We start from the raw sequence: 11,650 nt of genomic DNA on the forward strand, positions 1-11,650 counted from the left end.
CAAAGAACTCTTCATCATCGTAAAGGAACTCTCCAACTCCAGTGCCAACGACATCCCACCCTCACAAGAACTGTGCGACTCACTAGCCATCTTCTTCCACCGCAAGAGCGCTGACATCCACGACAGCTTCAACACCACAACCTCCCTGACTATGCCAGACTCCACCTCCCCTGTGAACACCACCAGCACCATCCACCTGACCTCCTGGTCCAACATTAATGACGATGAGACACGCAAGGCCATGAAGTCCATCCACTCAGGATCTCCGTCAGACCCGTGCCCACACCACGTATTCAACAAAGCAGATGCAGCCATCGTACCCCAACTACGGAAGGTCATTAACATCTCCTTCGAAACAGCGACATTACCGGAAAGCTGGAAGCACGCCGAAATAAACACCCTCCTCAAGAAGCGCAAGGCAGACCCCAAGGACCTCAAGAACTTCCAGACCCCCTCCCTGCTCCCGTTCCCGGCAAAGGTCATTGAGAAAATCATCAACAGGCAATTGACCCATCACCTAGAAGACAGCAACATCTTGGACCCGTCCCGGTCCGTATTCAGATGAAATCACAGCACCAAGACATCCCTCATCGCCGTCACAGACGACATCAGGCGCCAACTAGACAACGGCAAAACATCAGCTTTCATCCTCCTGGACCTGTCAGCTGCCTTCGACGCGTCCTGCCATCACACTCTAAAGACGAACCTTCGAGAAGCCGGAATCCAGGAAAAGGCCCTTGACTGGACCACGCCCTTCATATCCGACAGAACCCAGAGCATCCGCCTCCCACTCTTCCTATCAGAAGCCACCGACATCATCTGGGGCGTCCCCTGGGGCTCATCCTTCAGACCGACGCTGTTCAATATCTACATGGCTCCCCTCACACAAGTGGCCCGCCATCACGACCTCAACATCATCTCCTACGCCAACGACACCCAGCTCATCCTCTCCCTCACCAAGGACCCACACACCACCAAAACCAACCTCAACGAGGGAATGAAATCCGTCGCCGACTGGATGAGGAGCAACCGTCTGAAGCTGAACTCGGACAAGACGGAGGTACTCATCCTTGGACCCACCCCCTCAGCCTGGGACGACTCCTGGTTGCTGACCACACTGGGAACAGCACCAACACCAACCGACCATGCACGCAACCTAGGATTCATCCTCGACTCCTCCCTCTCCATGGCTAAGCAGGTCAACGCAGTCTCCTCCTCCTGCTACAACACCCTACGCATGCTCCACAGGATCTACAAGTGGATCCCGACCGAAACAAGAAGAACGTTGACACAGGCCCTCATCAGCAGCAGACTGGACTACGACAATGCACTCTGCGCAGGATTCCAAGCCAAACACCTACGACGACTACAACGCATCCAAAACGCCTGCGACCAACTGATCGCCCCCCAGCTGAGTGACCTACACTGGCTCCCCATCAACAAGAGGATTACCTTCAAACTCGTCAACCACGCACACAAAGCACTCTACAAGGCCAGACCAGCCTACCTTAACAGCAGACTCAGCTTCTACACCCTCACCCACCAGCTCCGGCGCGCTGTCCCCCGCATCCAACAAATGACCTCCGGTGGCAGGTCCTTCTCTTACCTCACTGCCAAGACCTGGAACACACTCCCTACCCACATACGGTAGACCCAAGACCTACTTGCCTTCAGAAGACTCCTCAATACCTGGCTCTTTGAGCACACTACCCTCAGTGCCTTGAGACACTCACGGGTAAGTACCATGCTTTACAAGTTCTCTGATTGATTGATTGATTGATTGTGGGACCCGGGTTTTCAGGGTGTTGCACTGCAGATCATCTGTGACATAAGGTCAGGGTATATGCTACAGGTATGGCCCCAACAAGATTTTAAGTAATGTAATAACCTTGTGGGTTATCCGTGCAGAATGCTCCAAAAGGTCCAGACGATAGTGGCACAGTGTCCCATGAGGGAAGTCCATCCCAGTTACCATCCTGAATTACCAGAACTGCGCAACTTGAAGGAAGCTGTAATTAGGCCACGAGTCGATGCTAGGTTTCACGAACAGTGGATCTATACTCCTTGGAAGATGAGTGAGGTAATATCCCTTAAGGCTCAGTTGCAGGACCCTTGCAAAAATCTGACTGTTTACTACAAAGATTTGACAAAAGCGGCTTCCTCCACGGTTATTACGCTAGCTCATATTGCGTTGTTCTTTGGCCTGTTGGTACCAGTAGACATATGGAGGCAAGTGCATACACAGGATCATCTAGTAGAATTGGGTGGAATATGGGACCAGATTAGGACATGGGACAAGGAATGTAAGCCTGGCGACAAGCTGAAGACTGAGTTATTATCCTTGTCGGGTTGCATTATCACTTATATGCATTCCCTTATCCCACCTAGGCAAGTGGATTGAGACAAGTTGACTGCATGCCGTCAGAAGAAGGATGAGAGTGTGTCTGATTTCTTTACTAGGTTTGAAGGGGTGTTTCTAGACCATATTGGTCAAGATCTGTAGTTGGAGAGAGGTGTCCCGTTGCTTGACAGCAGGTTTGTTAATAACTTATCCCCCGAGATTGCAACAGGTTGCATGCCTTAGAAAGTACTTGGAGCACCTCCTCCCATTCAGTAATATTGAGTATGGCACAGTATTATGAGCATAGGGAGAATAAGGAGAAAGAGAAAGTAGAGAAAAAGTCAAAGGAATAGAAGACAAGGCTGTTGATGCAGCAAGTTTTGAGGGGAAATGGAAGAGACAGAGGTTCGAGTTCGGCCCAGCGGCTACCCCGTCTAATAGGAGTGGTGCTTTCGGTGCGCCCATTGGGCTCAACCAATGGATGTATTGTAAGCAGGCGGGACATTGACGGACCAAGTGTCCAGAGTTATTGCAGAAAGGTGAGGCCCCGAGAGGTCAGGGTTTTAGAGGACGTGGACGAGGAGGTCAAGGGGAGATACATTTAGAGAATACTTCGTATACTCGACAGAGCGGGAACTATTTTGACGACCCCGAGGATGACAGTACTATCATGATGACTATGACATGAATGAGGTGACGGGGATGCCTCACAGCTAGGACAGCCAGGGACAGGGCGAGGGACCAGTTCCGGCACTGGTCGAATAACGCAGGTGATATGTCACTGTGAATCTGCAAGGCATGGCTAAGACATTTTTGATTGACACGGGTGCTATGAATAGCTCTGTTTCTCATTCACTGGTACCAGGGGCAGCTCTGTCTGGCAAAAATGATGTGTTGGTATGATTTTCTGGCATGCCGGTTGATAGCCCCATTTCCAAACCTCTTGCTTTGACTATTGGCCTCTTTACGGTTGATTCACCATTCCTGTTAACGTCAAATTGTGGGGAGAATTTGATGGGATTAGAATTGTTAAAACGCTGACATGCAACAATATATTGTTCTCCAGATGGTGTAAACATGACTATTGGATCACAGGAAACCAGTGCAAGGCAATACTTTGCAAATGATGCTCCCCTCCCTGCTGAGTTTAAGAATGTGCCACACACATTGTGGGCTGTAGGAGACACAGATGTGGGGTGCTCCAGATCCCACCAGTCTCCATCTAGATAAAGGACAACACCAAATTGCCATGCATTCCCCAGTATATAATATTGCAGGCAGGGGAAAGTGCTTTTTGCACATAATACATGATCTGATTGAGTCTGTTGTGGTTGAGGAGACAGTAGCGAATGTGTGTAATAGCCCTATTTTTCCTATTCTTAAGATGGCACCCCTGGATTCTCCTGATGCTCATCCTGATGTTTATCACTTTGTAATAGACCTTAGAGAGGTTGACAAGATAGTGATTCCCCAGTGTCCTGTAGTTCCAGACATTAACACAATTTTGACAATGATTCCCCCCTCAGCGGAATTCTTCTTTGTGATTGATTTAAAAAATGACTTCCTCAGCATATCAATCAATTTTGATAGCAGATATCTGTTTAGATTTGCAGTAGCCGGCCAGAGCTTTAGATTCTGTTGTGCTCCACAAGGCTATACAGAAAGCCCTAGTATCTACAGTCAAGCTTTAAAGGCCCAATTGGATTCCTTTGAACTTCCCACTGGTAATGTGATCTTGCAGTATGTTGACGACCTTCTTGTGGCTTCTGATACTGAGGATGGTTATAAAGATGCCACAGTTAAATTGTTGTTACATTTACCACACCATGGACACAAGGTGTCCCTTACCAAATGTCAATAATGTTGACAGGAGATCACTTATTTAGGACACCTACTGTCGAAGGAGGGTCACAGACTAACACCAGAACGCATAGCTGCTATCATTACAATGCCTGTTCCTAAGACCCAACGCGAGGTGCGTGCCTTTATTGGAATAACCTCGTATTGTCTTCACTGGATCCCCAATTGTTCTGTACTACAAAGCCCCTCCTTTACCTGATCACCAAAGAAGTACATGAGCCCCTGCCGTGGACGTCTTCATGCCAGCAAGCTTTTGAGCAATTAAAGGTTGCACTCTACACTGCTCCTATGCTTGGTATGCCTGATTACCAGATGCCTTTTGTTCTCTACGTACATGAGGCAGATGGTTGCTCACTCTCCGTTCTAACACAGGGTTTTGGTGGTTGGCAGGGACCCTGTGCTTATTTCTCTGCTATTATTGATAATGTCACCAGAGCTATCCCAAGCCACCTAAGAGCTGCCGTGGTGGTGGCAGTTTCTTAGACAATCGGCAGGGCTCATCCTTGATACTGACCTCACAGTAATGGTACCCCTTGCTGTGGATATGCTTTTGAACAAGACAAGGACACAACACCTTACTAGTGCACGTCTGACTGTATATGAGTTGGCCTTGTTTGCTTCGCACATTACCATCAAACGATTTGCTGCTCAGAACCCAGCCACATTACTACACCTCCCTTTGGAAGAAAAGGGCAATGATGTCCATGATTGTTTATTTCAGACTGAGGAAAAAATAAAAGGATGGGCAGACCTGATTTATTTTCCCTTACTTGACCCCCAAGGGGAATTATAGGTTGATGACTCTTTTTTCAAATTACCAGATGGCACTACCACTACAGCATACACGAGCACTATGTTATACACCATAGTTGAGACATACCGCATCTCATATCAATCAGCCCAAGCTGCAGAGTTGGTTGCGCTTCTTCGGGCTTGTGAGTTGAGTGAGGGACTGTCAATGTCTATACCGAAATTCTGTACATCTTTGGGGTGGCCCATAATTTTGTGCGCCTCTGGGTGGAGAGAGGGTTCTTGACCTCACATGGACTGCGAATACAGAAAGGCCCATTGATACACAGATTGCTGTCCGCATTGACACTTCCCAATAAGTTGGTAATAAGAAAATGTAGCACCCACAAAGCCATAACAGACAATGATGAGAGGTAAATGGGTACACAGACCAGACAGCTATGGAGACAGCTCAATCGATTATGAAAAAGATGTTTGTGGCAGGTCCCACTAGCTAGGTCTCAGACAATGGAATGTTTGAGGACACATTGGAAAATGTCAGGGAAATTCAGGGTGAGGCGACCCTAGACAAATTGGCAATATGGGAGGCGAGTACAGGGCGTTTGGATGAGGATGTGTGCTGGACTGACCTGTCTGGAAACCAGAGATTCAAATGTGGTCCCTGTTGTTACCATGGTCAACAGCCAGCCTACATTAGTGCCAAAGGAATATGTCAACTACTGGACCCAGTATGGCAGAATGACAATATTTCCATGGTAGCCATGCATCTAGTGCTGTGGTTCCCAAAGTGTGCGCCGCGGCGCCCTGGTGCGCCGTGATGAGCAGCCAGGGGCGCCGCGGCGCCATGCAGGAAGTGGGTGATATAAATTGCAGCCCAACATGCGGGGGGGTTTAAAATACCACCTTCGGATTGGTTTTGCTTCCGTGCGTACGTACGCACGCACGTACGCGTTGTACATAAGCTGCGTAGGCTCACCATTACTGCCTTAGCAAGCTTGGAGCGTCGGCGTGTTGTTGGTGACCCCCGTGCTGTGCCCTGCTTGGAGCGTCGACGTGTTGCTGGTGACCCCCGTGCTGTGCCCTGCTTGGAGCGTCGACGTGTTGCTGGTGACCCCCGTGCTGTGCCCTGCTTGGAGCGTCGGCGTGTTGCTGGTGACCCCCGTGTGATGCCCTGTCGTGCCTCGCCTTGCCTGACCCTGTTCAAATCGGTAAGTAAGCGTCAAAGAACGAATGCAGGAATGTAGGAATGTGTAATCGTAATGCTTTTTCAATTTAAACAGTAGCAAGTGTAGTGGCGCGCCATTTCACTGGGCTCCGCACGAAAGCACTTCAATTTTGCTGGTAACGTGAGATTCATGGCAATCTTTAAAAGCGAGCCAGATATCCAGAACAGCCGTTTTTTAAAGTCTTTTTCCAGCTTGTCTTCCTTGTACCCGTGTGTTCTCGGCATTTCAGTGGGAGAAAGTGTGAAGGGAGGTCTACGTAGAATGCCCGAAGGTGTCAGAGCGTTTCACAATAGGAACAGTAATGATAAATGTGAAAATTACAAGTGACCAAATTACAAAACCAAACGTTATGTTACATGAGGCAGTAATATGAGCACACAAAATACAAGAGGTACATTATAGGGGCGCACGGTGGCAGCTCTGGGGGGGGGGGGTTAAATAGTCTGAAATTACCCAGGACAGGTGGGAAAAAAGCAAAGCACACACAAATGAAGCATCTGTATTTTGCAGTCATGACTGCACCCTTGCAGTTTTCCACTGATGGGTTTCCAAAAATGTATTTGCAAAAACTCCGGGTAAAAAGGCAAAAAGGAAAAACAACAGAGTCTGGTGCTTTAATGCCACACCTTCATGTTATGCCCCATTTACAATAGAGTGGAGCTCAGAATTTGGAGGTATTTACCACTTCCAGTAAATACCCAATCCTCATCTTCCAGTATTTGCAGGTGCATTAAGTGCCCCACCCTATGCCACCCTGCTCAAAATCAGGGCATCATTATATGTATCTCACATCTCTTCACTCCATTTCAGTGGGGGGGGGGGCATGGGCCCTCTCAACCAGTAGTAAGGCCCACCAGGATGTTGCAGATGGCTCAAGTCCCCTCCAGGAGTGAGAGGGAAGGCAGGAATGGAACCATAAATGCGGTGGGGGTATTCAGACTGTCCACTCCTGTCTCTTGCTCACTTTCACACACATGCTCACACACATTCATGTGCATGCACACGTTTGACAGCTTTTTGCTCTTCCATGTAGCTGCCTGCCCTGGTTCACTCCAGCTCCTCTCTTGCTAGTGGTGAATGAGTTATGAAGTCAGGCACATAGCTTTCTCCGCATAGGCCTGCGCGGCGCAGCGTCACGCCTTTGAGCAGGTACTGAGACGCATAGTCCTGCACCTAGATGCGTGACTTACATGTGCTGCACTGCACTTTTGCAGTGGTGTGTGTGATCCACAGCATATGCTGAATTGGTGTGGGTGTTGTAGTTACATTTTCTGTGATGGTGTGTATGTGTGTGCAGTGCTGTGTTAACATTTTTAATGCATTTGAGTGTGAATGGTAGTGTATCTGTGTGTGCTGTTGTGTGTTTGCTTCAATGACTTGAATGTGCTCTGTTGCTTTGCTACTAAGCTACTTGGATGCCTGTTTAGCTTTTGCAGAAATTATTTGTGCTTTGCAGTATTTGCCTTTCATCCCAGCAGAGTTCATCCCATTGCATCCTGGTAAATGCAGTATGCTTACTTTCAAAGTTGCTGGAGTCTTTCACCAAAGTTGATGCAGGTAGTGCTGTTATCTCTAGACTGATTTGGATTAGAAACTATATGTCCGTTCTGTAGCGTACTCTGTACTACTTTGATATGTCCTTGGCTGGGCCCAGGAATTGTTGAAGTGTGGTCTTTTGTTTTACAAATCAGTCTGATGTACACATTAGCTGCAATTTGGCTTTCTTCATTGTTTGCAAAAATGTGCCATCTAAGATTTCATTACAAAACTGAATGCTCTTTCTATCAGTGTGGGGTACCAATAAGAATAATTATTTCCAAATGGTCATCATCATCACATGCTGCTATTGGAAATTAACATTAATAATAGATCCATCATTAGAAAGAGGATGACTTTCGTTCTTCTTATACTTGTCTTACCTGGCTGTTTTGTACTTCAGACTTTATTATACCGTTGAGACTGGATGAGACCCGGAAGAAACCTGGAAATACTTGAGCAAAGCAAAAGAAAAGAAGGCCAGGAACTTTACAGATAGAAAGACCACTCCATCTGAATAATTCAGACACGTGGAACTGATTTCCCTCTTTCTGATTGACAATGAAGAGATTTCTAATTTCAAGTTCATCTGCGCAAAGTGAAGTTGCAGGTTCTTCTGACAAAGACGATGGGAAACGAAAGGCCAAGTACAGAAAGTACGATGACAGGTATCTGGATTATGGTTTCACGTGTGTTCAGGTTAATAATGAGGACTGTCCTCAATGTGCATCTGTTTAAAAGTTTTGGCTCTGGAATCCATGCTTCCAAGTAAACTTAAGCGGCATCTTGAAAGTCTTCACCCAAATGTGGTCGGAAAGCCAAGGGAGTTTTTTGTAAGAAAAGTTGCAGAAGCCAAACTACAAAAGTCCTCTTTCTCTAAACAAACCAAAATGAATAGTAATGCCCTCCTGTCCTCATATCAAGTGGCCTATCTAGTTGCACAGAGTAAAAAACCCCACACAATTGCAGAAGAGCTGATTTTGCCTGCTGCTGTTAAAATGGTAACAAACATGGTTGGCGAAGATGCGGGTAAACAGCTGCTGAAAGTGCCTCTTTCTAATAATACTGTCAGCCGGAGGATAAATGATATGGCTGAAGATATTAATGATCAGTTCATCTGTAATCTAAGAGGAAAAGACTTTGCACTCCAGTTGGATGAGGCAACAGACAACCACAAAGACACCCATCTTATTTGCTATGTCCGGTTTGTACACGAAAAACAAATTGTTGAGGATTTGTTGTTCTGTAAAGAAATCAAAGGTGGAACTACAGGTCAAGACTTGTATGTAGTTGTGGATGATTTTATGCAACAGAATCAAATTGACTGGGAGAGATGTGTTGGAGTTTGTACAGATGGGGGTCGTTCAATGGCAGGATGCTACCAAGGACTTCAAGCTCGCATACGATCTAAAGCGCCCAATGCTGTTTGGACACACTGTATAATACACCGAGAAGCACTGGCAGCAGGAAACCTCAGTGAAGAACTGCATGGTATTTTGAAAATAGTAATCAAAGTGGTAAATCATATTAAAACAAGACCAATGAAAGCACGATTTTTTGCTAAACTGTGTGAGGACATGGGTGCCGACCACTCATGCCTCTTGTTCTACAGCAGCTCTCGGTGGCTGTCTCTTGGTAATTCCCTGCTAAGAGTGTATGAGCTGAGGAATGAAATATACTCATATTTACATGATGATGAACATTGTTTTGCTGACAAATTTATTGATGCAGACTTTTTAATACAAATGGGTTTTCTTTCTGATCTATTTGAAAAATTGAATGTACCGAACAAGTCCTTGCAAGGCAATAACACTAACATTTTGCAACTGTCAGCCAAAGTTTCAGCCTTTAAGAAGAAAGTGATCCTTTGGAAAAGCAGTGTAAGCAAGGGTGACTATAAATGTTTCCCTTCATTGGACCAGTTTCTGCAGGAGAATGGAATGGTGTTAAAGGAGGAACTGCAGACAGTTTTTGTTCTGTATCTGTCTCAACTGCGTTTTTACCTTGACAAATATTTTCCAGAGGATGAAGTGGAGCTAATAAAATTGGTGAGCAACCCTTTCTATGCTGAGATACCTCAGCATTTGAACAATGAGGAAGCAGAACAGCTTATTGATGTTGCAAGTGACTTGGCATTGAAAGTAAGGTTCCAGTCTCAGTCACTGTTTGAGTTCTGGTACCAAGCTGGGGAAGAATACCCAATGATAAGCAAGAGACCCCTGCGTGTTTTGATCCCGTTTGCTACTTCATACCTTTGTGAAGCTGGTTTCTCAGCAGTTGCAGTAATAAAGTCCAAATATAGGGCATAAATTAACCTTGAAAAGGAAATGCGTGTTGCGATCTCAAAAATAGATCCAAGATTTCAGGAGTTATGTAAGGAAAAACAAGCACATCCATCTCACTAGAGTTTGTAAGGTAAATTCGGACTCCGTTGTTTTTTCTGTTCATTGAAAAAGATATTTTATTATAAAGAAGTTTTCAAACTCTTGTTGTGTGGTCCAAAAAAGTCTTGTATTGTTTCTCACTTAACAAGTTTTTATTAAATGACTGTTATCTTCTTATTTTGTTACTAATGTCATTATAATACCTTCATTGCGTCCCAATTACTTTACGTAAGACAACAGGAAGTACTCCCGAGGTCGGGCTTACATCCCGCCCACTGGTAAAAAAAAGAAATGGTGGGGAGCCGCGGCCAACTGCCGATTAGGTCAAGGGAACCACGGGTCAAAAAAGTTTGGGAACCACTGATCTAGTGAAACACTGCATAATTTGAATGAGACATAATCCTCAGGTATTTTTGCAACACCTTCCTTCTCTTTCGAGGACCTCCAGGTGGATTTTATCGAAATGGAACAAATGAACAATTTGAAGTACATGCTGGTTTTGATTTGTACATTCAGTAAATGGATTGAAGCGTACTCAACTAAAGAGAACACAGCTGTGGCGACGGCGAAGGCAGTCTTAAAAGAGTTCTTCCCGCACTTCGGATTGCCACATTTGACTGGGAGTGACAATAGAAGTCATTTCAATTCAAAGGTCATTCAATTAGTATGTGAGGGTCGACACATTAAACTGAAGTTCCATGCAGCTAATCAACCCCAGTCAGCATGTCTTTTGGAAAAGTATAACAGGACCCTCAAACTAAAGTTAACAAAGATACAAGAAAGTACAGGTTTGCGGTGGCCAGATGCTCTGCCTTTTGAGTTGTTATCTACCAGGGCAACAGCGCATTCTAGAACTGGGTCTTCAGACGCCCTACTAATGTCTGGGGTGTTCCAAGAACCAAGTGCTTTTCTGAGATAGAGTACCCCCTGCTTATAGATTATCTGTATGTACTGTCTAAAGATCTTCTTTCTATCCACCAACAGATTCAAGACACGCTGCGACCAGTACCAGAGGGGCCCGGTCATCAGCTACAGCCCAGTGATTACGTCTTGGTGAACAATTTTCAAAGGAAGAACTGCCTTGAGCCGAGGTGGAAGGGACCACTGCTTGTCCTCCTTGCCACCCACACTGCAGTCAAGCTTGAAGGCGGAAGCATTGGGTCCATGGGATACACGTCAAGAAGGTCCCTCTCCCACTTCCTTATGATCAGTGGGTCATCGATGGTATTGCTGATTAAGAAAGAGAGCGGGTGCCCCGCTTCAATCCCTTCTCTGATGCCTGATTGAGGTGGGAGCAGACGTACGAAGAAAGTGACGCAGCCTGGTTTGAGGCGGTTTGACCAGATATAAGAGTATACCCCTGTTTCCAATTCACCAGAATCTGAGTGTCAATGCCCACCGACCCTACGTTTCTACCCCTTTTTGTAAATGAGACAGTGCCTTGAGTCACCGGATATCATCTAGGCCCTCAACGAAAGGTTAGTGCATCAGAGGTACCGTCTAGCAGTTAGGGAAGGACTTGAGATCAGGTTGTAGGTACCCTGCCTAAGGTA

The 11,650-nt window shown here is 46.1% G+C and overlaps 1 protein-coding gene across 1 annotated transcript; it reads left to right on the forward strand.

Moving 5' to 3' along the window:
* Nucleotides 1-8,435: 8,435 nt before the first annotated feature.
* Nucleotides 8,436-10,022, forward strand: LOC144823353 (zinc finger BED domain-containing protein 5-like). Its single transcript, XM_078681820.1, has one exon. It carries the CDS (start codon nt 8,436-8,438, stop codon nt 10,020-10,022), a length of 1,587 nt encoding a protein of 528 aa, XP_078537946.1.
* The last annotated feature ends 1,628 nt before the right edge of the window (nt 10,023-11,650 follow it).

Source organism: Lissotriton helveticus, chromosome 3_1 (assembly GCF_964261635.1).
Source record: "Lissotriton helveticus chromosome 3_1, aLisHel1.1, whole genome shotgun sequence".
NCBI lineage: Eukaryota > Metazoa > Chordata > Amphibia > Caudata > Salamandridae > Lissotriton > Lissotriton helveticus.